General features: G+C 34.5%; 4 protein-coding genes and 1 non-coding gene across 7 annotated transcripts in view; 2 read left to right on the top strand and 3 right to left on the bottom strand.

Annotated features, from left to right (window-relative positions):
• LOC126755681 (terminal nucleotidyltransferase 5C) overlaps nt 1–3,997 on the bottom strand; it is a 313,932-nt gene extending 309,935 nt beyond the window's left edge. Inside the window, exon 1 of the mRNA XM_050468420.1 lies at nt 3,256–3,997. The gene's annotated coding sequence lies outside the window, so the exon portion shown is untranslated. The remainder of the gene's footprint in view (nt 1–3,255) is intronic.
• A 10,040-nt stretch (nt 3,998–14,037) lies between these two features.
• The window catches only part of LOC126755680 (helicase domino), a 44,388-nt gene continuing 32,592 nt past the window's right edge, over nt 14,038–25,833 (top strand). For 2 of the 3 annotated variants that reach the window (XM_050468419.1, XM_050468417.1), the window contains exon 1: nt 21,829–22,157. The gene's annotated coding sequence lies outside the window, so the exon portion shown is untranslated. Of the gene's footprint in view, nt 14,196–21,828; nt 22,158–25,833 lie in introns of those variants that run through there. The other variant, XM_050468418.1, reaches the window with a different exon arrangement.
• On the bottom strand, nt 15,743–19,582 carry LOC126755687 (kynurenine 3-monooxygenase). The gene is made up of 8 exons (XM_050468434.1): nt 19,296–19,582; nt 17,381–17,690; nt 17,080–17,167; nt 16,797–16,965; nt 16,489–16,740; nt 16,186–16,416; nt 15,963–16,124; nt 15,743–15,898 (listed from the first exon to the last, which is right to left on the bottom strand). The coding sequence occupies exons 1-8, from the start codon at nt 19,383–19,385 to the stop codon at nt 15,806–15,808; spliced, it is 1,395 nt and encodes a 464-aa protein (XP_050324391.1). The 5' UTR covers nt 19,386–19,582; the 3' UTR covers nt 15,743–15,805.
• On the bottom strand, nt 20,451–21,441 carry LOC126755689 (DNA repair protein RAD51 homolog 4). Its single transcript, XM_050468437.1, has 3 exons — nt 21,107–21,441; nt 20,645–21,054; nt 20,451–20,584 (listed from the first exon to the last, which is right to left on the bottom strand). The coding sequence occupies exons 1-3, from the start codon at nt 21,358–21,360 to the stop codon at nt 20,451–20,453; spliced, it is 798 nt and encodes a 265-aa protein (XP_050324394.1). The 5' UTR covers nt 21,361–21,441.
• Nucleotides 25,633–25,764, top strand: LOC126757702 (small nucleolar RNA psi18S-841/snoR66). The gene has a single exon (XR_007666780.1). It is a non-coding gene; the product is annotated as a small nucleolar RNA psi18S-841/snoR66 (small nucleolar RNA).

The raw sequence follows: 25,833 nt of genomic DNA, 5'->3' as shown, positions 1-25,833 counted from the left end.
AATTAGATTCATTGCTTTAAAAAAATTTGATTGTTTACATTTTTTCCCTTTGTAGTTTCTAAATCAGCTGTGATAATGTAATAGATTTCCAATGCTGACAAGTAGATGGCGCAAAATCAGAGTCGCACAGAAAGATTTAGCGTGGATCAGTTTCAAATCACTCCGATGAAGTGATTTCGAACTGTCATTTTTGTATGGCGAAATCTTGATAAATTTATAAGATTAGTGGGATAAACCACTCAACAGCTGTAAACATGTGATTAAGTGTCGGTCTGAACATGGTATAAGCCGAGCTCTAAATAAGGCCGGACAAGAGATCATGATCTAGAGGATGTGTACCAGCGTCTCTCTAATATCGGGTGATTTTTTAAGAGTTGATAAATAAAAAAACGCATAAAATTTGCAAAATCTCATCGGTTCTTTTTTATTTGAAACGTTAGATTGGTTCATGACATTTACTTTTTGAAGATAATTTCATTTAAATGTTGACCGCGGCTGCGTCTTGGGTGGTCCATTCGGAAAGTCCAATTTTGGGCAACTTTTTCGAGCATTTCGGCCGGAATAGCCCGAATTTCTTCGGAAATGTTGTCTTCCAAAGCTGGAATAGTTGCTGGCTTATTTCTGTAGACTTTAGACTTGACGTAGCTCCACAAAAAATAGTCTAAAGGCGTTAAATCGCATGATCTTGGTGGCCAACTTACGGGTCCATTTCTTGAGATGAATTGTTCTCCGAAGTTTTCCCTCAAAATGGCCATAGAATCGCGAGCTGTGTGGCATGTAGCGCCATTCTTGTTGAAACCACATGAGTCAACATTTAAACGAAATTATCTTCAAAAAGTAAATGTCATGAACCAATCTAACGTTTCAAATAAAGAACCGATGAGATTTTGCAAATTTTATGCGTTTTTTTTTTAAAAAAAGTTATCAAGCTCTTAAAAAATCACCCGATACTTTTGCTAAGATTAAAATATTTCTAAAATGTAGCAAAATAAAAGAAAAATTTAATTGCAACAAAAACTTATCAGATCAGAGATTGCGATAGGCAATGTCAGAGAATTGGAAGTGACAGCCTAGTAAAACTGTCAAACTTTCCTCGTTACTGTAAACAAGGCCATTCATGACGACACGAAATAAAAGATTTTTCTATCAAACTTACTACAAAAAAAAAAATAATAAAACAATAAAAGTAGTATTAAACTGACGTAATATTTTTATACTCTGAACAGGTTATACATATAAAGTTTGCCACGAAATTTGTAATACCCAGAAGGAAAGGTCGGGGACTTTATAAAAAAAATATACAAATAAATGATCAACGGGACGAGCTAAGAATTTTGCGAAAAGCTCTTGGCCTACATCCTTACAAGATCAAATTGACACAGGAACTGAAGCCGCTTGACCACCGGAATCTTCGTATGTTCGTGAATTGGGCTGAGCAACAACTTGAAAATGATCCGGATTTTCATCGAAAAATCATCTTCAGCGACGAGGCTCATTTCTGGCTGAATGCCTTCGTCAACAAGCAAAATATGCGTTATTAGTCAGGCAGCAATTCCAAAAGGACGGCGCCATAAGCCACACAGCGAATGTCACAATCGATTTATTGAAAACCAAGTTTAATGAACATGTTATCTCATGAAATGGCCCAGTGAATTGGCCACATCGGTCGTGCGATTTGATGTCGTTAAACTAATTGCTATGAGGCTACGTCAAGTCTATATGCCAACAACCCAGCGGCGATTGATAAACTTCGTATGAATATGGAACGAATATCGAAATTGCAGCAGTATCAGCCGATTTATGCATGAAAACCGTCGAAAATTTGGTTCAGCGTCTGGACTGCTGCAAGCGTGCCCGTGGTGGGCATGCAAAAGAAAATGAGTTCCATACATATTGGTATCGAATGTACTTTCACAGGAATAAAAAATTTCATTATTATATTGGGGAAAAAAATTCACAGTAATATTTCTTATATTAAAAAAAAAACTTTTGTAGCGCTCTTATAATGAATGCATCTGTGAGGGGTGGTTTTTGTTGTTATACCGATTATCAACCCTGTTCGGGAGAGCTGTCATTGAAATCACTTAACAGTATTCCCAGGAAACGAGCGGGTTCGACGCGTTCGGCCTACAAGGGGAGAGGTTTTTAGTGAGTTGGTTTCATAGGGCATGCAAAGAGATGATTAGTGTCATGCGGATTCACATTATATGCAGGACATAATTTTTGTACGGCAAGGTCTATTTCGAATAAGTAGGAGTTTAACCTGCTACAGTAGGAGGTCCTCTTCCTCTGCTTCCCCCGGCGTGTACTGCGTCGAATACTTTCAGACTTTGGAGGATGGAGCCAAGTGTAGAAGTTCACGCAAGTGAGGAAAGTTCTCTGATTGCCATTAACTTGGGAGTGACCCGAAACGATTCTTTTACATATGGATTAAGCAGCTCACGACTTCCGGTCTTTGACCAAGTATCTCCTGGATAGCCAAAAAACATGCGTTTGAAGGCGAGCTAAAGTGAGAAACATCACCTCTACAGGGTTGTACGATGGGTTTGGGACCCGTCACGTAAAAAACACTACCAAGGAAAAGAAGAAGAAGCCGGTTCTACGATACCGCAATTGACCCGGATATTAACGGGCCAAGGGCTCTTATTTCTAACCATGTATGGATCGGTAAGTAACCTGTCATATGTGTAGGGTGTTATAGCTTTGTGCACCAAATTTAATGTTTTTTTTCTAGTTTCTAATGCTCTAGATCACGAATACTTTTCTTCTTTTCTGGCTTTTCGAATATGCCACACACTAACCTCAAAATTTTTACTCCAAATCAACGTCCCCACCAAATGTAATTTAATGTAATAATCTGCACATACAAGGTGGTATTTACGCCCTGTCTTCTGGCGTCTAATGTAAAGTGCAAATTCCAGAATTTTCCAGACATCACTAAAATACGAGCGTGGATTCTAGTAAACGCTACTTAGCTTGCTAAATCAACAAGAAACTGCAAAAGAAGCGAAATGCGTACACTAATTGATAAATTTGGAAAACAAAAGAAACAAGAGTGTGCGTTGATAAGCAACGGTAGAGCAAAAACGTGTGCAAAAAGCGAGGCGATAAGAAGGTGGCAAAGGCAAATCGGCAAATTTATACAAACGACTTGTTGTAACACTAAAGTGAATTATTGGTGGCAATATTGCGTTGACTTTTTGCATAAATTAAATCCTAAAAAAATGTAATTATAAGCAAACGAATTGCACATACTTTTTCCTTGAAGGTTAACTCGCTGCTGCAACAACACGCACTCAAGCACACTGTTTACTTCGCCAGCGACACGAATTACTGTTGTTATGTTTTGCGCGCCCGAACTGAACTTCGAGCGTTTGTTGGTAGCTTTCGTCGATTTTTTTTTGCCAGCTGTTATTGTTGTAGCACGCGCACGTTTTTTGTTATTGTTATTTTTGCTTCTTTCTATGACAAATTCAACACAACGTGGTCGGAAATATTATTCTTCATACGCACTGAACAGATTTGTTGCGAATAATTTTTCTTTACGAATTTTCCAATTCACTCATGAAACACAGCACAGACACAGCTTAGGAATCACAAACACACATTTACACATACATATATGTAAGCGTGTTTGTATGTAGCATATAAACAATGTATGCACCTTTCACTTCGCCCAGTGGATTTGAGCGCTGCCCTTACGCATTAACACTTTTCACCAGCACTTAAATTTGCACCAATTTGCAATTTTCATTGACTTTTCGAGAATTGCGGTTTTATGCAGAATGTATGCAGCGTAAAAGCACGAAAGAGAACGCTTAAGTGGCACAGTGGAATTGCGCCTGCACTAAACACACGAAAAAGACAGGAATTATACAAAAAATATTTCGTTTCTTTGATTAGCTAATTTGGAATATACAGTTTTCTATTCTTCTTTTGACTCGTTACGTATCAGACGACATGTACGGGTTGATATTCATTCACGTCGAACATGTGACGAACAACTGATGTGCGAACGAAGACGTTTTCTATACGAAAGCAGTCCGTGTGCCGAAATGTGTCCGCATATACAAACTGTGTTCGCTGCCGCCGCTCGCCAAACGTTGCGAATCCCTGACATGCTCTACAAGCTCAGCAAAAGTAGTAAGTCAGCTGGCAAACAACAAATTGTAGGAACGCGAAGAATGGGTAAGAATGACATACTCGGCACATACACACCGATGCATACATACATGAGCAGGCGCGACGAAGGTAAACAGTGTTGGTGAAAAAATAGCAGTATGTACAATAAGCTTGATTTTCTTGTCAAAAAAATACATATGTACATGGGATTAATAACAAAGTCAAGCAACTGAATTTGATAAAATATATTATATACATAGATTCCTCAATTGGTATAACTGGTTTATATTATATTTTGTTACTAGATTAATGCCACTTTATTAAGCTTATACCAGTTAATTTAGTTTATACCAGTTGTTTGTTAGTTCGGCTACTCTCGTTGGTTAGTTAAAACTTTGTGCCATATAAAGTATTTTATACCAGTTTTTTATCAAAGCGATTTATTTGATTTATACCAGTTTTTTGAAAACAAATTTATTTGGGACTAATAAAAACGTTAAGCAGCTGAATTCATTGAAATATATTATATAGATATCTCATTGAAGTGGTATAACTGGCTGATATTATATTTTTTGTTATTAGATTTATGCCACATTATTTAGTTTGTACCAGTTAGTTTAATTTATACCAGTTGTATGTTGTTTCCGCTGCCCTCGTTGGTTAGATAAAAGTTTATGCCACGTAAAGTATTTTATACCACTTTTTCTTATCAAAACAATTTAATTGACTTATACCAATTTTTTTTTATAAATAAATACATTTGATTTAAACCAATTTTTTTATCAAAACAATTTATTTAATTTATACCAGTTTAAAAAAGTTTCATTTAAAGCACTTTTTTGTCAAAACAATTTACTAGATTTATAAAAAAAAATTATTTAAACCAGTTCCTTCTTAAAAAATCATTTTATTTATATCCGTTTATTTGATTAAAATACCTTATTATAGTTTATTTAATGCACTTATGCCTTATTATTTTTTTGTGATAATTTATTTGATTCATACCACTTTATTTTATTTATACCAGTTTATTTTATTCACACTACTTTATGTAATGTATGCCAGTTTATTTAATTTATGAAATTTTTATTTATTTATACCAATTTATTTGATTTATACCACCCTATTTTATTTATACCAGATTATTTTATTCGCACCACTTTATGTCATTTATTTAGTTTATTTAATTTAAGTAATTTTATTTTATTTATGCCAGTTTATTTAGTTTATACCACTTTCTTTTCTTATACCACTTTTTGTATTTTAAACCACCTTATTTCATTTTCACCAGTTTGCTTTATTTACACCACATTATTTTATTTATACCACTTTATTACATTTATGTCAGTTTATTTGCCAGTTGTGTGTTACTAGTGACCAAGATATATCCAATCTGGCCTAACCCAAATTTTTCAGTATATTTGAAGTTCCGACGATAGCTTGAAGCTCAAAATTTGAAGTGTACAACTTCCAAACCTTAACATCTAAGCATATAAAACATGTATAAGCATTGGGAAAAGCCATATGGTTTGCATACAGAGTAATATTATGTGAAGAAACAACAATCGGTGTTCTTTAGGGTGATGAAGATAGTCGCTACTATATTAGAAGTCCTTCAGGTAAACACTACAATGTTAAAATCCTCAGAACGTAAAATACGACCCTAAGGAAACCAATTAAGCTCGCTTAAGCATCGAGCTTTAATATAAAATGTAATGACCTTGGACCGTTTTAGACAAATATTTCACTTTGATTAGAGTTATACTTAAAAACTGTTCGTAACTGGGTAAGGGAATTTTATTAAATACAACCAAACCTTAGTAAAATCATCAAAAGTTCGTTAAAGATAACTCGGCCTGTAAATGATGCAGCCTAGACAATATCAAGTAGCATGGGAATTAATCGTAAATATTAAGCCTACAGTTAAGTAGGTTGCACTTGATTTCCTTTCGAGATCAAAAAATTCTTTTTCTTCTTCTTCTTAATTGGAGTAGGTCCCAAACCCAGCGCAAAACCCAAATTCTTCTACGTTGAGGAAAAATAAATGTTATATGGTTTCCCATCCGGATAGAGATGTTAAAGGTGAAAAGTGTTTTGCGACCATTTAATCTGTTGACGAAGCTTTCTTACTTGTCTGATCTCAATTCAAGCACTTTGCAAGAAGGGGTTCGAGTTTCAGGACTGTTGACAATGATGATTTTTTTTTTTATAATTTTATTTCTAACGTCTTGGAGGCATCCATTTGAAATCAAGGAGTATAGCACTTATTCATATTTTCTATTTTTTTATTGTTCCTGCTGACGTGAATCTCATTAAGCTGCATCACATGCTATTATTTTTAGCGCCACTGTACAAATACATAAACAAATGCCAATACGGAATTAAACTTATACATGTCTACATGTGGCTGGCGTGGAGAGCAAAAGTGGGCGCAAGAAAAAATAGAAAAGCCGCAACAACAACAAAAGCGTTACGTTAAGATTTACTAACCATATTCGTAGAACAAAAATTAGCAACAATGTACATATAATCGCGAATACATATGTACAAATACACAAGCAATTAAATAGGTGACACTGCTGATGTGTCCCCTAAAAGAGTCGGCTAAAAAGAGTGAGCGAAGAGAGAGAGAGCGAGAGCGCGCGCTGCAAAGCGCAAATGCGATGTAGTGACACAGATAAGATGAAATGAATGAAGTGCCTTGAAGGCCAAGATACAGCTAGGGAAAGGTAAAATTTAGAAGAGCAAATAGGAAATACACTTTCGAAAAAGAGAAAAGCACGAATTTCTCCCACTAATAGAGAGCGTGAAAAGATCAAACGCAAACGAGGTACGTAGAGGCGATCTCGTGCGGGGAAGATAGATGGAAGGGGTAAAATTGGGGAACAACACGTTTCGGCAGCGGTCGTTAATGACAATGAATTATTAGAAACGATTACAAGTGCTTGGGAAATTAGACGTTTCGGTCAATACATAAGGGGTCATATTTATTGTGGGATAAATGGCATACTACCCAAAAATTTAGTTTTTGTTCACCGGTGTAATGTTTGGAGACAAGTGGTCAATAGTTTCAATGGAGTCAGTCAAAAGGATAAGTAGTTGCGTTAGGTACAATATTTCGTAGAAAAAAATGAATTTGTTGAGTGACTCTTCGTGCATCACAAGTACCTTCTAGTAAAACCTCACATATGCGTAACCAATAAGGTGAGAAGTTTCCCTACATCTGGTTTCAGCCAACTTTAAATACATAGGGGTTCTACAGTGATGATTTGTGCGCCATCAAGAGACCCATTATCCCAATAGGATTTTGTGACTGGCCTGCAGCTCTCTCATCTTTTTTCGGACTTGGTCTTAGTAATTGCTGCTAACGTTGCTTTGTCTTAACCCTTAATGCATCGCGCGCAAGTCGGATTGACGTATGGCACGACTTGGCGCATTTTACGTCGAGATCTTAAATTGAAAGCGTACAAAATACAGCTTGTGTAAAACTGAAACCGCTCGACCTTCCCAAGTGACATCACTTGGCGACATCGCTTTGCTCTTTGGGTTCTTGAAAAATTCCAAAAATATCCGACGTTTCCGAGCTAAATTTTGTTCAGCGAAATGAGACCCATTTCCAGCTCTATAAATATATAAACAAGCAAAGTTTCCGCATTTGGGACGAAGCGCAATCAGATGAGATTCAAAAGCTGCAATGTCATCAAGAAAAATTAACGGTTTGGTGTGGTTTGTGGGCCGGTGGAAACATCGGTTCATATTTCTTCAAGAACGATGCCGATGAATCAATCAATGGATTTATTGAGAGAACACTTTAGTGAGCAGTTAATTTCACGTTTTGGGCCGGTCGATTGGCCACCAACATCGTGCGATATCACAACGTTAGACTTTTTCCTGTGGGGATATGTTAAGTCTAAAGTCTATGCAGACAATCCCGTTTCGATTTTGGCCTTGGAAGAAAACGTCACGCGTGTCATTCACCAGTTACCAGTCAAAATGTTCGAACGAATCATCGAATATGGGACTCAACGAATGGACCATCTGAGACGTAGCCGCGGCCAACATTTGAAAGAGATAATAAAAATAAATGCCAAATAATTTTCTTTCGAATGATAAAAAACATTCCGCAATAAATTTGAAGTTCCTGTGGTTTTTCTTTAAAAAAAAGTAGGGAACCTCGAAATGGATCACCCTTTAATAAATCTAAATTCTTGGCCAAATCATCAAACAATTATAATAAAAAAAAGAAAAAAAAATATTTTTTCTAATACAAATTAAATTCAATTTCATCCGCAAACGCAATCATTTTCGATACTCGCACTAATCAATAGCACACTTATGCAGAGAACAAAAATTAAAGGGCATAATGAGCATTAATGCGTAACATAGAAAGAGAGTGGAAAAGAGAAATAAGTACTCACGCAACGTGCCGGAAAATGCCGTCGTGAATTGCTTTGTAAAGACATAACACCTTGAAAATTGTCATGCGGTTCAAGTGCGCAGATCAACAACAAAAAAGAAACACGTTCGGAGTGGGTGTAAGTTTGGTGCTATTACTAAAGCATAGTTTTGGTTAGGTAAACGATTTGGAATTTTGCATTTTTTGCACTGCTAAAAATGTTTGGAGATGTCAAGTACCGGGATTATGAGTCCCGAAAAAACGGGATTTCCAATCAAGAATAACGGGACTAATGTTTCACATGATAGTCAAATATTGTGGCAATATTTTAAAATATCAAGAAATTTTCTTTTTTTAATCCCGAAATTTAGGGATTAGTTCCCATGATATGAAATTTTGCGTTTTTTGCACTGCTAACATTTTTTTGAGATGTCCAGTACTGTAATTATGAATCCCGATAAACGTGATTTCCGATCCCGAATCATGGGACTAATTTTTTGTAATTTTTCACTTGACAATACTTTAAAATATCTTAAAAATCTCCTTTTTTAATATTCCGAAATTTCGAAATCTGTTCGTGTTGAAATTTTTCGTTTCTTGTACTGTTTACTTGTACCTTAAGCAGCGAATCCGAAAAACAGGGATTTCCAAATCTGGATTTGCGGTATTGATTTTCACACGACATTAAAAAATTGCATGGAAAATTTTCTTGTTTCAATCCCGAAATTTCAGGACTGATTTAATAATATTTTAAAATATCTCGAAATTTTACTTTTTAAAGTCCTGCATTTTCAGCGGGAAAAATACATCTACAGAATTTAATGTTAACTTAATAATCAGCGATGCATTTCCCTCGTAGGCGATCTTCGGGAGAATCTCCGAAAATAGGTGTTTAGCGATAAGGAAGAATTTCAGCTTAAAATGATCGCAAATCCAAAATCAAAAAAAAAAAATAAAAAAATATGTTATAACTATAGAATAACATTTAATGATCGAAGGGCTAAATAAAATTGTGTTTCCTGGCTAAATGGCCCCATCCCCCATTCAGTGTGTTATAAAAAATGTAAGTTACTATCAAAAATCGTATTCCTTCGACCATTACTACATAGTTTAGAGAAAAACGTATTTAAAGTTTTGGGAGCCGATTACAGTAAGTTAAAAAACTCTTACGAGTACATGTCTATTCATATCTCCGAAACGAATTGCAGGATCTTCTTCAAACTTTCGGAAAATATTCCCAACTATTTGTACGTTCGCTACACAATCTTTTTTTTTGTAAATTGACAAGTGAATATAACCCCTTAAGTCAACTTAAGCCACTTTAATATATGACTACACTGTTATGTTATACCCACATGTAGATATGTAGATATGTATACATATGTATATTAAATTTTATGCGTAATTGTCGTTTTTTGAAAAATGTGCGATTTTTTGGCGGAATTCTAATGTGCTTTACATACATATGTATACATATGTATATTTACATTCATATTTATAGACATTACCAACGTAATATGTAAGTATGTATGTTCATATGTGCTTTAGCTGTTAGTAGCTGTGATATCTCAGAGGTGTGCTTCCGGTGGCGGTTTTATTGTTTTGTTCTTCTATGAAACAAGCAAGCAGAATTGAAGTTCTTAGGGAAACACTTTCTCGTTTTCTTATCATTGCGAGCTTCCTGTTCAAAATATACTAATGACTTTTAAGTTCTAATTCGTGAGAGAGCTTAAAACATATTTGGAAGGCAATGGAGTAATAAATTTCAATAAAAACATAATGAGATCTAATTATCGAAGCCTTAAATCCCATATGTACGCATATCAGGTTCATAGATGAACTCTACAATCAGATGAAATATATACAAACATATATAAAGGGTGATCCATTTCGAGGTTTGAGACAGAAATGAACCTCATCGATTTAACTCGAAGAAGTCGGATCTTCTTTGAACTTTTGAAGAGCCTAGAGAGCGAAGCGATATCGCTTGGAATGGTCGAGTGGCTTCCCTTTTTGTCCAAGCTGTATTTCGTACGTTTTTAATATCTCGACGTAAATTGCGCCAAGTCGTTCCCTACGTCAGTCCGAGTTGCTGCGAATGGCGCCGAATCGACTCTCCACGATCTCCGAATCTCTCATCTACGGCTGCTATATTTTTTTCACTGCGTGCAGGTCGTGGTCTATTCGGTCGAATATTATCTAATAATGAATGCTGGGTCCAAAGATGGGTGATGGTGTTGCGAATAGTTCGCTAAGTAGGCCGATTATGTTGACAATAAGTAGAGCGGAGCGCGCGAAACACATTCTTTACACAATGTGAATTTTCATAAAGTTGGACGATTTGTCAACGTTATTCAGGCAATACTGAACAAAAATAACATGACAGCTTGACATGACTCCGTTTTGAATATTAATGCAGATAAAACTCCACTTATTTCCTACACACAAAATTTCAAAGAACAAAGAGGTTGATTGGATAGTTTTCCAATACTTTCAAACCACCTCGCCTTAATCATACTGAATTAATCGTGTTTCGTCAGATTCCACGAACACTAGTCGAGTACTCACTTTCTACTTTTAAGGTTGTAGTAGAGAAAGTTACCGATCTTATAGAATTTTTGAAATTCACTGGAGTGACGGTGTTTCCGATCTATTAACGTCTGTATTTGGTACCTGCTGACGGAAAAGTTGTTGAGATGACAGGTGTCAAATCTCGACGTTCTCTAAATGAAAGGAGCCAGGTAGTATCGGCGGAATCGCGTATTTGAATTGCACCTAGATAAAGGTTAGGGAATTGGAGATTAAATTTAGATCACTAAACAACAAAGTCTTCTTTCTTATCGTTTTCTCTACTTTTTATAGAATGAGCAAAGTACATTTAGTTTTCCACGAAGTTTATAACATCCACAAGGAAAGGTCGGGGACTTTATAAGAGATATGCATATGTATGTATGTATGTATATAAATGATCAGCGTGACGAGCTGGGTTTTTTCAGCCATGTCTGTCTGTCCGTCTGTCTGTGTACATGTGCCGGAACTAGTCCCTCGATTTTTGGGATATCGCTCTAAAATTTAAACTTTTTTATTTGACAAGATATCTTCACGAAATTTAGCAAATATTATTTTCTAAGATAAATCTATAATATCTGAAAAAATTTCAAGATCGAACTACTACAGCGTCTAGCTTTCGTACAAACAGAACGATTAAAATCAAGTTCTTGTATGAAAAACTTTTTTATTTTGCAAGATATCTTTCTGAAATTTAGCAAATATTATTTTCTAAGATAAATCTATGATATCTGAAAAAATATTCCAGATCGGACCACTATAGCATATAGTTGTCATACAAACTGAACGATAACAATCAAGTTCTTGTATGGAAAACTTTTTTATTTGACAAGATATCTTCACGAAATTTTGGATGGAATATTTTCTAAAACAAAGCTGTGATATCTGAAAAATTTTTCCAGATCGGAATACTATAGCATATAGCTGCCATACAAACTGAACGATCAAAATCAAGTTCTTTTATGGAAAGCTTTTTTATTTTACAAGATATCTTCACCAAATTATGGATGGAATATTTTCTAAAACAAAGCTGTGATATCTGAAAAATTTTTCCAGATCGGAACACTATAGCATATAGCTGCCATACAAACTGAACGATCAAAATCAAGTTCTTGTATGGAAAGCTTTTTTATTTTACAAGATATCTTCCCGAAATTTAGCAAAAATTATTTTCTAAGAAAAATCTATAATGTCTGAAAAAATGTTCCAGATCGGACCGCTGTAGCGTATAGCTGCCATACAAACTGAACGATCAAAATCAAGTTCTTGTATGGAAAGCTTTTTTATTTGGCGACATATTTTTAAGAAGCTTAGTATGGATTATTTTCTGAGACAAATTTATCATTATCTGAAGAAATATTCCAGATCGGACCACTATAGCATATAGTTGTCATACAAACTGAACGATAACAATCAAATTCTTTTATGGGAAGCTTTTTTATTTGACAAGATATCTTTACGAAATTTTGAATGGAATATTTTCTAAAACAAGGCTATGATATCTGAAAAAATACTTCAGATCGGACCACTATAGCATATAAGTAGCTGTCATACAAACTGAACGATGACAATCAAGTTCTTGTATGGAAATTTCTTTATTTCTGAAGTTTTTTTTCTTTTTTCATTTGCCGTTTAGCTTTTTTCTGTACCATTACAACTACGTTTATATAAGCCTAATAAATGTACACAGCACTTTTTCAAAAAAACTAACTTTACAAACAAACTATAACAATAAATGTAAAAACAATAAAAACCTCGGGCATATGTAAATAATTTTACTTCCGATTGCTTGCTTAAAATTAAATTTATTTTATTAAAAATTACTTTTGTTTACAAGCAACGAAAAATAGGTAAATAGGTATATTGTATGAACATATGTTTGTAGATATGTTTGTATGTATGTACATACTTCCAGCATAAGCAATAACAACAGCGGCGAATAATGGGCGAAGAACAACGACCTTAGCGGAGAATATACATATGTATGTATGTATACAACAACATATAGACAAACTATGTACATACATATTTACATATATACTATATGCACATATTTAAATTTTTGCTTCTAGGAACATACATACATATGTATGTATGTATGTTTGCTTATACATATACACGCACTAGACCAATGCGGACATATCCCCGGCATTCATACAATTTTTAAAGGTATTAATATTGTTTTTGTACAAATATACCGAAACTGCGTCTAAACAAGTTTAACAGCAACAAAAACAAAACATATGTAAAAATATTTAAACAAATGTTCAAATGTATACATCAACGGATTATTTTTTAAATTGACTAATCATATGGCAAGTCATAATATGACAGTGGAAAACAACAATGCGGGAGAGCGGAACTACAATATGAGGTCAACAACTGAGAGAAATAAAAAATATTGTAGAATAATGCTCAAAAGCACGCTCACAACAAAACTAACAATGTATAATGCTAGAGTAAAGAAATTAAAGGCTGTTATTAGATATTAAATATTTGCTGTACTTAATATATACATACATACATACATGTATGTCTGTATATAAGTCAAGTGTTCGTGCTTAGTGGCATGTATGGCCGGCATATTTTGTTTTGTTAAGAATATGCCAACAAAACAAAACACCAACAAAAATAGCCATTTCTGGTAAATTTCCAATAGGCGACAGTTGCGGAGCCAATGTATGTGACAGTGTTATTTTTGCGCTCCACAAAAGTGATAATTTTTTATATTACTTTCTTCTTTTTACACACACTTTCTGACATATTTTTTTTTTGTTTTTGTTTTTCTTTTTTTGCTGATTGAGCGCATTTTTGAGTTTTCTGCGCTCACCATTTGTGGCACACATACACACTCACTCATATGCACACTCTCAAATAACAAAAATAAAATAAAAATTAACTAGAGAATTTTGGAAACCACGTGGTGGTGTGGTGGTGGGTTATTGGACAGTGGAGCTACATACATATCACCAGAAACGGCTGAAAGTCATTTCGACACAAGGTGAGGAAGCCGCAACATGTGCGTAGTGAGCAAAGTATTTAAATTTAATAGTAAAAAGCAGTGGAGAGTTACTTGAGTGAAGCAGCGTTTGAAATTGCACTGAGTGTGGTGAGCAACTTGTTATATTTATTTAAGCTAAATGGAATAATTGTGTTTTTTTAATTTAAAATCTCAATCTTTCAAATAAATGTGTGCCAACACACACTGTGAAGGTATTTGTAAGAGTTAAGTTGGTTGTGTAGAGGCGATTAGGCTGAGCATGTGCTTTCGGTGCGATGATCAGCCTAAAAGTAGGCAATATTATTGCGTTTTTCTGGCATATTAGCGAACTGATCGCACAAAAAGTTGAAGCACTGCAAGCAATAACCACAAATGCGTGACGTGTAACACGTTTTTATTAAAAAAAAATTCTGAACCGGCGATACCGCACCACTATAGCTGCCATACAAACTGATAAATGTCCTTCAATGTATATAGGTTATGATCTTAATCTATAACTCAGCGATCCAAACGAGGTTAGATCTCCGAAAGTACAGCCCTTAGCCGGATAAAATCCGGGTTAATTCCGGTAACGTAGAACCGGCTGTTGTAGGAATTAAACATAGATAGATTATAGATGGTATAGATTATATTGTTGTTGTTGTTGTAACGGGTACACAATATCCGTAAAGATTGTATGGTTTAGATTACCTTGTCATCGATGTCATCCAACGATAGGCTCAGGAAACGCGCTGTTTCGTTGGGGTCAGACTATAGGGAGAGGGGTGTCAGATGAGTAGGGTTAACAAGGCAAGCAAAGAGGTGGCTAGTGTCTTGCGACGACTCGTTGCACGCTGAACATATGTTTGATATACATATAAGGATCTATTTTGGATTAGTAGGTGTCCAACCTGCTGCAGTATACAGAACGAAGCTGCGCCAGGGTCACACTCGTTTCTCGCGGCAACTCGAGCTCTTCGTCTGCAATGAGTGGTGTTTTGACTCCAAGCACACCATTCACTGAGAGAGAGACATTGAAGGTGTTAATGACTCCACCGTGAATGGCGGTCAACGCATATCTGAAGTTTGTAGCGTCCGAAGTCTGGTCAGCGTATTGTTTTATGTTGTCGACGTAGTTGATCAAGGACCTCTTCATACTCCTAGGATTCAGTTCAAGCAGTTGACTGCGGCGATAATTTCTGCAAAAGCAGAAACTGCTTGGAGAGGAGTTTATTATGCACCTTAACTGGTAGCATACGGTCCTCACTCTGCAGGTGTTCTATGGGAGACATCAAGAGGCATCCTGTCGTAGGCCGGAGTGCAGTGTTCTGACAAGTCTGTAGCTTCCTCGTCTGCGTTTTACTGCATCCAGGCGACCTTATTGGTGCGGCGTAGTTAAGGACCGGCCGGCCGATTGCCTTGTATGTTGCCAACAATGTTTCTTTGTATTTTCCCCATGTGCTGCCGGCTAGCGACTTTGTTTGAATAAGCAAACATAAAAAACGCATAGATTACGATTCAAGGAAACGCTTGAATCTGCGTAGAAATTGCTTAGATCGCATCACTATATGCTAAGTGTATAAATATGTTATATAACTGTCAACAAACTACACTACAACTCACACATGCACTATTTTCTACAAACTCTACATGAGACAAAATAAAAACAGAGCAACTAATACCTTCGTATGTTAAGAAGCAGCGTGTTATTCTTATATTAAAACTAGGAACAGCATAAATTAAAAGTAACTGATTTTAAAAACGCCAAAATAGGTTGAAACGCCTATAGCCACAAACGCCACTGAAGCAGAAATGAACACATTACTCAGCAGCTGCAAAGGGGAAAGGATTAAATATTTTCAAAATGTTGTATAAACAAAATAATTCAATTGTCACCTTATCCTGCCATTTGCGATTAGCAATGCACTTGCTATACGGCATGCTGGTGAACGAAACGCTGTTGTAGAGTGGCACCCACACGCTGGGGAACCAGCGGAATAGCTGCGTGTCAAGCCATTTGCGGCAGCGGAAGCTAATGCGTTTGGTCAAATCGCGCATCTGTACGAGATTGGGGAAGTAGAGAGTATAAAATTGTAAAATTTATATATTTTTTACGCACCTCAACGTAATTGTACATGGCCAGGTCGCAAATGGCATGCGCATCGCGCCAACGCAGCTCGGTGAATTGCTCCAATATTTCGGCGGTACTTAGATGGGGCTGATCGAAGAGCGACATGAGAAAAGTGCAATCTTCCATACCGGCATTCAAACCTTGTCCGTAGTAGGGCACCATAGCGTGTGCAGCGTCGCCGAGAATGAGCGCCTTGGCGCCGTAATGGTAGGGATGGCACTGCGCATAAAAAGAAAATGTGCGGTTAGACTTCGAAGATGAGAGAGAGAGGTACTTTTCACTATGGCTAACCTTCACGGAGACCAAATGTTGTGGTGGCATTTTAAAGAAATCCTTAACCAGCCGCTCCTCGCCGATTAGTGGCACTGCATCGGCATAGTATTTGTGGAAGAAACTTAGTAATTCTTCGGTGGTGCGTATGGTGTCGAACACCTTGAATGGCATCGACAGCGTAACTGTGAAGGATTTATCTTGATTGGGCAGCGCAATCATCATGAAAGCATCACGTGGCCAGATATGCAAGTAATTCTCAGGCATTTGGAACTTTATGTATAAAATAGTAATCAATTAGGTTCAAAGAGCTTTGAATATGTAAATACCTCGCCGTTCTTCGCTGGTATGCAAAGCTCTAAATAGCCATGTTCGATGTACTCTTGCGAATAATTGACGCCAGGCGTTTTGACCATTTGCTGACGCATTGTGCTGAAGGCGCCATCACAGCCTACAACCAAGTCGGCATTGGCTTCCACTATTTCTTTGTTGGGAGCGCTGTAAATTACCATAATTGTGACAAAGTGATAAAATATAGCTTTCAAGGCACAAAAAGAATCTGAATTATGAATATTTTCAAAATAATATATTTTTTTAAATAAAACAACTCACCGCTTAAATTCCATGCGTCCCTGCGTCAAATTCACATAATGCAGCTTATGTTCGAAATGGCGTTGAATATTAGGAAATTTTTCACCAGCTGTGGGGGATATAAAAAAAATATTAAAAAATGTAAAAAAAAAAATATTTGAAAATTATTAAAAAAAATGTATTTAAACAACATAAAATTGAATTATTAAAAATTTAATTATAAAAAAAAAATAAAATTATTAAAAAGAAATTTAAAAAAAAATTATCAAAAACATAAATTATGAAAAAATTTTAAATTAAAAAAATCAAAAATTCTACAAACCATTCAATAGCACTTCGTTCAAATACTTTCGCCCCACCGAGTAGAGACACTGATTTGTGCAGGGATCATACAGCACCACCGTGCGATTGCCTTTGATATCGTGCAGCATGCGTCCACGCATCGGTATCGCTGTTGCGAGCACCTCCTGCTCCAGCCCTACCTCGGCCAATGCCTTGCGACCACGTTGCGACAATGCCAGGTTAATGCTACGGCCTTGTACCAGCTCCGCGGTGCGTATATCCTCACGGTATTCATATAAATGCACCTCGTGGCCGCGTCGTGCGAAACTGAGTGCTGCTAATGAGCCGACCTGTAAATGAAAATGCTCGTTAAGTCGAGTTGACAGGCCTTGACCGCATAAAAATATTCGGGTCCGTTCCGGTTACGTAGACGCGACTATCGTGGGATCGGATGGTGGTTAATATGAATAGACGGTCTACTATGTACACAAAATAAACTGTACAACGTGGTGTCCATGGGGTATGAATACATAATTAATATACAATAAAATATTTACGAAGACAAATTCTTAGGCCGTCAATAAGACCAAAATTTTTTCGAAGATTTCTAAAATTTTTAACGGACCATTAATTTCTAAATTAGCATCACACCCTAAACAACAACAACAACAATACTGAAACGGGAAAAATAGTTTCAAAACAAATTTATATACTTTTTACACCCTAAACATTAGACTGACCGATCAAGCTCGAGTCATCGTAGAGAAAACTTTCTTATTTGACAAAATTTCTTCTCAAAATTTGGCACTAATTCGGAGCAATACAGCTGCCATTTAAATTATTCCAATCAAAATCAAGATAAAGATATTTTTATAATATATTTTACTTTAAAAATTATTATAGCTTAGATTCAAATTAGTGAATAACGTTCCAAAGTATACATGCTGCCAATCAGCTATCAATCAAAAGCTAAAATACATATGTATGTACATATATTAAAAGAAAGAAAAAGTTTTGAAAAAACGTGTGCAAATTCGATGATAATGATGTTTCTGCATCGCCGCTTGACAATGTCAATGCCATACTGCGCTTATCAGCGATTTGACTTTATCACTTATAAGTTTGCCGACTTTGTATGAATTGTTCTTTCATGCCTGAATTACGCTTCTATTTGTTGGTAGTATGTATGTATAATTTATTATAATTTCGCATAATCCAACCACTTGTATGCTTGACAGGAGATGGAAATGATTTTTTTTCTCAACCTTGTGCTAAATAAGTCTAATAATATATTCTGATCAATTATTGAGATTGTTTCGTAGTAATAGTGGTTTATGACAATGTAATAGACGTGCATATTTCATTTATTTTAAATTTATTAAACAATTATAAACACTTGCGTACTTAATATGTCTGTAAATGAGTTTTTTAATGGTTAGTTGATTTATGAAAGTCAAATATATATATTATATCTTCGACAGATATGTACTTATGCACACACGAACAATAATTATCGGCTGTATTCAAATGTTAGATTATTTTTTTACCTTTGATTCAACTATAACCTGAAAATCGTTTCTTGTCACTGTGGTTTGAGAATAGTTTTCCCGATTCAAATGATTTTTTGCTACATTCTTCTGATTTTTGTACACTCTATTTCTTGTTTGTTTTTGAAATGTACGCAGGACACTTAAGATTGATTGTGAATAAAGCTTTCAGGAACTTATAAATTGGTTAAAATAAATTCTTAATTCTTTAAATAATTTTTTAGTAAACTTGAAGTGTATTGAAAAATTACAAGCATTTTTTTTACTAACTTTATGTTATTTTATTCATTTTAGGCTTGATAACAAATTAGAAGCCATTAAACCAAGATGATTTATTATATTAAATTGTTATTATTTAATTTTGCATCACATTTCGCAAAAAACAAAAATTTCACAAAGCCCACTCACCAAACCACCGCCAATAATAGCCACTTTCAGAGGTGCGCGGGATTGTAAACCATTTCCATTTTCCGTTGATTGCGGTATAGCATTCGACATTTTGCCTTACACTTAAAAAAAATATTTGAAAGTTGAAAACACTATTACTTTAAAATGCTATCTAGAAATTAGATTTCTTTTTTTTTCACTGATTCCACACTCTACTGCTGCTCCACCGTTACTAAATCAAATAAGAGAGTGCTGCTATAAAGCGCATAACTTGCCGCCGCGAACGTTTAGAATACAATGACTAAAACTGTGCAGCAAACACCAAGCATTAGACGAAATCACTAAATGTACAAGATAATATAAATATGTACTCTATGTGGAGCATTACCTTTGCAACTATAAAATTCAAGCCACAAGTACGTCTCAAACAACATACTTAACTAATAAACTATTTTGAGATGTTTCTATATGCTGTGCCTCTAATCTTTATATTTGTCGAGTCTTGTTTGTGTAAACAGCCGTAGCTGTGGACCGCAGTTCTTTGTTAGGGATGCATATTACAAATCGCCCACTAGCCTACATAAAACCTCGAAGAGTGCGACGTACGAAACCGTAACCCAAGAAGCCTTAGAAATGATTTACTTTCAGTTTTACGTTTATGTTTAATTCACAGCCACAATCTACATACACCGTTGTGTTTACTGATACGAACTAATTATTATGCTTTTATGGTGATAGTTCTTATCTTAATCTCTAAGATAGTAACATTAATTTCTGGCAGACGGGTAGTCTTAAAAGATTTCGGAAAAACATACATGTGAGTTGCTATACAAAAAGACAACTTACTTTTGCATGCTGCTTCCATATAATAATTCATTTTAAATTAAGAAACACCCGCGCTTGCGATATGTAGATTGCACGTAGTGCCTACAGCAGTGTAGCAACTCCTAATTACTGTCAATAGCCGCTCATTTGTTATTGAAGTGTTGTCTAGTGGCGTTTCCAACGATAAGCGTAAATGGGGTGCGCGATTCCAATATTCACCCAGAGCTGGACGCATGCCTACACAGCCAGCGAAATTTAGTGGAGCGGCTGACATTTCATATGGCTCGCTCATTTCTTCGTTATCTATAATTTAAAGCTTATTAATTTTCACTTTCCTACCAATATAAATTATTACTTGCCTAAATGTTCAGTTATTTGTTGTTCTTCCTCAATGTTGACTAACAAATTAACGTAGACGAAAGCAATATGGTGCTCTTTAGATAATTGGTAAACTAAATTGTTTAGTTTTGCCAGCAAATATTTTCCTTAAATAATATTTGTAAAGTATTATATTATGTTTATAGAGTCTGTTGAAATTTCCAAACCTTTAAGATGGTCCAATTCGCTGCGATATGTAAAAAACACAGCCGGTAATGCATCGATAATAACTAATTTTGTATTACCGCCGTCAGCATCAGCACCTGCATTCAATTGCAAATCAAGCTTTTCTAGTATGTCGCATAAACCCTCGGCAGTGCCTGTGCGCTCAACTAAGATATCTTGCATTATACGCCCGCAAATATTATTGGGTATATGACGGCAGCGTAACATTTCCATGATGCGCGTACCAGAAAAGTCGCATTTTGTATCTATGTATAAAACTGTGCCTTGAGTTTGTGCCGCAAAATTGAGAGCAATTGTATGACACAATTGAGTTTTCCCCACACCCGACTTGCCGCATATTTCCCATATACTGCCGGTTTTCAACGGTGTTTTAGCCAATATAATGTCTAACCTGCTGACAGTGAAGATAATGAAGTTTTTCTTCACATTACTTAATCACTTACTTTTCTATACCGGTGTTGTAAATTTTGGTATACGCTTTCCAATTATTCAAATTACTTTGCTGAAGGTGGAGGAAGTCTTTCCCAAGTTTTTCTTTTAACTCCAATATGGCGGCTTCCGTAAGACCCGTAATTTCCATTAATTCCGCATTACTTGTAATGAGCAATTCATATCTGGTTAAAATACACTTCTTTTGCAACTTTCTTATGAGATAAGTGGATAAGCCAAGTCCATCAAATTGCTCCAAATCGGTCATTATAAAACATGAATCTGTATAGTTTTCAAATTTTTAAAGTTCCGCGACTGAATGCCAATGAAGCTAAAATTAGGCGCTAAACAGCTGAAATTGCTAACCTATTGAATGAAGAACCCGTTCGATAAATCGATAAACAATTTTTCAAATTAGAATTGAATTACCTTTTTTGTAATATATCTATTTATATTTATAATAATTGGTAATTAAAATAGCTAGAAAAGATTTGGAATTAATTTACAATTTAAAAGTTATTGTGTAAATTTAAATTATAATGTACAAAATTGCGAGCAAAGTTGTGTCATTTCGACGCAACCGGCAATTCAATTTCGGTTTGATTTTTCAATATTATTGACAATGATAGTCACATACTAGTTCATGCAACTCTGCATAAAGATGGCTGACAAAGTAGCGGACGAAACGCAAAATGGATGGTTCGCTGGCTGATTTTTCACTTCGCCGTTTCAGTTTCCGTAATGTTCTCAACGCGTTCAGAAGTGCTACGCACATTGGTGCGCTTGATGTTTATGTGAAAATTTAAAAATTGAATGAGACGGAACATACGGTAATCTGTGCGTGTGAAGAGTACAGCCTATGCTGAAATCCGGTGAAGCGCAGAAAATTTCCATAGATTTTTACATAGAATTTGAATTGTGATTTTTATGGATAATAGTGTAAAAATATTTAAAAATTTTGTGTTCCGATTGAAATTGAAGCCTTAAAATTCGAATTGTCATTGAATTTTGGGCAGATGTCTATAGGAAAACCAGAAATTTCGTGATTGAAAAAAGCTGTCTGAGGTGAGTTGAAATGGTCGTTGTGCTATTCATTCGTTTGTTCGGGATAGAGAAAAGTCGATTAGAGCAGTGTTGCATTTGCAGTACCTAAATATAAATTATTCGAAGTTTAAACATGTAGTTAAAAAAATGATGCCTGTGTAATAAATATTGTGTATTTTTGAAATAAATCTATATATTTGTTTAATGGGCTTAGGTATTGAATCGGTAGATTTGCCGTCAGAATTAACTAGTGCGAAAAAGTGTATATGGTTGACAACCCTCAATGTGGCATTCGGCAAATGAAATATCAATATGGCCGCCGCATAAAAACAGGGAAGTCGTTTCAAAGTTGCGCGATGTTGTTTCGTTACTCACTCGTTCTTAGCACAGTGTTGTCGTTGTTGTTTTTTATTTGCTACATTGGTAGCAATTTTTTTAAGTGAAATTTTAAATGAATATGTACCATTGTTTGAATTTAAAAACCTTTAAATTGAAAAACATTTAAAACAAATATATTTTACAAAAGGTAACCTAAACATCTGCCTATAATAATTTAGTTCTTTTTGTTTTTGTATTCGCCATTAAATTAAAAATTAATTATTGAACACAAAATATATTTTGTTTTATAAAAATATCAAAGCACATCCTCTTGTATTTCAAATTTATATTGAAAAAGTTTAGGTACATAATTTATACATAAATGTAAGTCTAAATATGCATTTTATATATGGTTTCTTATTTTTTTTTATACATATATATAATTTTTTTTTAATGTTTTTTTACACATCGATGTTAATTATTGTCTCTGATAATTTGTTCAAGTGTTTTAATTTTCTAATTATAAATTTGCTTGGTAACTGGAAAGTTTATTATATTTTTCTTTCTAAATTTAGCAGTTGTCGAGGGTTGGGCGGTAAAATATTGTTTGTTTTGGATAGTTTTTTACGACAGGATGTGCTTATCTTTTTTTTTAACTAAAAGCAAAGATCTCTCTGAACTTATACGATCCTTAAAATTTTAAACAACTGTAAGTAAAAGACTGCGCTTTGATTAAAATTTTAGAAAAAAAATAAAAGCAAACTTGAAGAGTGAATGCAAAATATATACATATGTATATACTTACAAAAGGAGGTTTATATCAAGTATGATACTTTCAATAAGTTAATCCGGCGGAGTTATTTGTGCGATGTGTGGATAATTTGCAGCTATATGTATGTACGTATGTTGACATCGCTATTATTTGCTGAATTATAATAATGGAACATACATACATACGTACACATGCATGCACTTTAAAGAGCAAGAGCACTCTGTGTTATCATTAAACTGTGTGATAAAACAATTTATATTCTTGCGAAATTAAAGCATTTTTAATTTACTTATAAATTATTTGATATTTATAAATAATTTTGAAAAAATGCAACATTCTATTTCTGATCAAAGTTCAATTTTCTTTTTAAATTAACATCTCAAATTGCAATTGTTTTTTGTTTTTAGTATAACAAATTTATTACTATTGATATGTTTATAATTTTAAGAATTTTGAATGTCTGTTAAAAACTCATGCGTTTAAAGTGCAAGTTTTACAAATTTTTTTATTTCGAACAATAAACTTACAAAATGTTAAAGGAAAATGAGAAATTGTGCGCTAGTATTTTCTTCTTTAAGTAAAAAAATTACAATCTAGTTCAGTTAAATTTATCCTAATATGTTATATATGTATGTAGTACGTAGACACATAAATTAAACACATTTTGAATATGCATTTATTATTGTCATAAAAAAGGCGTTTTGTAAAGATATACTATTTTATATATTAAATTATAGTATTTATTGTAAAAAATTCCCACTATGTTTGGCATCTAGTTTTCTAATTTTTAACAGAAGTGTAACGAATTCAAATTTAAAAGTTTTACAAGAGTTTAAAAATAAAGTTCTGCGCACTATAGTGGGTGCTTCTTTCTATATTGGAAACGATGTCCTCTTCCGCGATCTAAAGTTGTTCATTGTAAGAGAAAAAATCGAAGACGTTACCACTTCCATTTGAAGCATCATGAAAATATATTTGCGATTCAACTGCTGACCTCCCCCTTCGATTCAATTAATGTACAAAACTTCTTTTGTTAAGGAGGTAGTATGGTAAAAGCAACCTTTTTCAACAATTTTTTTTCACACAAATTTTTATATGAGTGTTCAGGTTTTTCATATGTTATTCAACATGTAATATAGTACAGTGAAAACATTTTTTTTTCTCAATTTTTCTTGATATCCCTTGGAGATATGGTTGACCGGAAGACGCCATCTTTAAAAGTGGTACCCACGATTTCTCCAAGCCAAGTTTTTCTGACAATTCCAAAAAAAAAAAATTGGACAAATCGGCCAAGGAGGTTGGATGGAATCGTGGGCACCAGTTCAAAAAATACTGTTTCGAGAAAAACGCGTTTAAAGATCGCCAGCTGTGCAATTCTAGCGCACCACACCTTGCGCGGATCTTATTTTTAAAAACTTTCCGTTACCATCTTTAAAGAAAGGTTTCTACATTATTATTAAGGGTTTAATGTAATCACAACAGCAAAAAAATTTTTTTCAATGTTTTGAAAAATTTTTACCGTACTAATGTCAAGCTACCATAATTTATCCTCAATGTTTTTTCATTAAATTTAGTTAATTTTTTTCCTAATTAAACTATACCTTGGTGTTAAAAACTTTGATTTTATTTTTTGTAAATTTCAATACGACCTTTTTTCCGAAAAAGTCGAATCGGCCAAATTTAACAGCCGAAATCGCACAATGTAGCTGGCATGCAAAATAAACTTCTGGTACCGAAAAGCATTATAGCTTCGTCGTTGTTTTCGTTTGTTTTGTTTGATTTTGTCATTTGAAATAAACATTTTGATTTGGAAGTGGTTTAGTTTTATTATGAGCCAAAAAAATCCTTAAGTAATGCTTATTTGTGGGGATACGCTTTAAATACCGAAGTTCAAAATGTCGAGACATCAAAATACCTACAAAATTTAAATACACAGACAAATCAAAATACCGACAAATCAAAACACGAACAAATCAAAACACCAAGAAACCAAAATGCCGACATGTGAAAAATATTTTACCTTGTCCGCCCTTATTTATATCGAAGCACATAAAGAGTATTCTACTGATTGGGCCGCAGGGCCTCGAACGAACAACGCCATCTTTTATTGATTTGTCGGTATTGTGATTTGTCGGTGTTTTGATTTATCGGTGTTTTGATCTTCTATTCTAATTATTATTATAATTTTTTATTTCAAAATCTCAACAATAATCGTTATTTATTTTCTCTGATATATACTTCTATAAATAGATTAATATGTTTCATGCCTATCGTTTTATTTTTAAGTTCAAATATAATTTATTGATTTTGTAAATTAATCAATGTTGCTAAATCAAATATTTTAATTATATTACCAACTTATATACATACATACAAGTATAATGATCATGTACCGCATATTTGATAAGCAAGGGCACTCTGTGTTATCATTTTACTGTGTGATAAAACAATTTGTAACCTTGCTAAAGAAAAACAAAATTAGCTTTACACTTTTGAAATTACGTACCTCATTCGAAAGTGATATAATTTTGTAACAAAACTCTGTAAACTCGCAATATACATAGCAGAATGGAATTTTTAAAATTAAAATATATTTCGATATAAATT

This window comes from Bactrocera neohumeralis, chromosome 4, assembly GCF_024586455.1.
Source record: "Bactrocera neohumeralis isolate Rockhampton chromosome 4, APGP_CSIRO_Bneo_wtdbg2-racon-allhic-juicebox.fasta_v2, whole genome shotgun sequence".
Classification (NCBI taxonomy): Eukaryota; Metazoa; Arthropoda; class Insecta; order Diptera; family Tephritidae; genus Bactrocera; species Bactrocera neohumeralis.
Note: the sequence above shows the minus strand (reverse complement) of the source record. Positions and strands in the feature narration are given on the sequence as shown.

Bases quoted from the DNA above. Each gene is read 5' to 3' on its own strand.
- LOC126755687 (XM_050468434.1), bottom strand. From the start codon at position 19,385: ATGTCGAATGCTATACCGCAATCAACGGAAAATGGAAATGGTTTACAA. The intron at 16,741-16,796 runs GTATTTACATAT...TTATACATAAAG, and splicing joins TACCAGCGAAGAACGGCGAG to TTCCAAATGCCTGAGAATTA. The intron at 15,899-15,962 runs GTGACAATTGAA...TCCCCTTTGCAG, and splicing joins ATCGCAAATGGCAGGATAAG to CTGCTGAGTAATGTGTTCAT.
- LOC126755689 (XM_050468437.1), bottom strand. From the start codon at position 21,360: ATGACCGATTTGGAGCAATTTGATGGACTTGGCTTATCCACTTATCTC. The intron at 21,055-21,106 runs GTAAGTGATTAA...CACTGTCAGCAG, and splicing joins TACAACACCGGTATAGAAAA to GTTAGACATTATATTGGCTA. The intron at 20,585-20,644 runs GTTTGGAAATTT...ATATTATTTAAG, and splicing joins CGAATTGGACCATCTTAAAG to GAAAATATTTGCTGGCAAAA.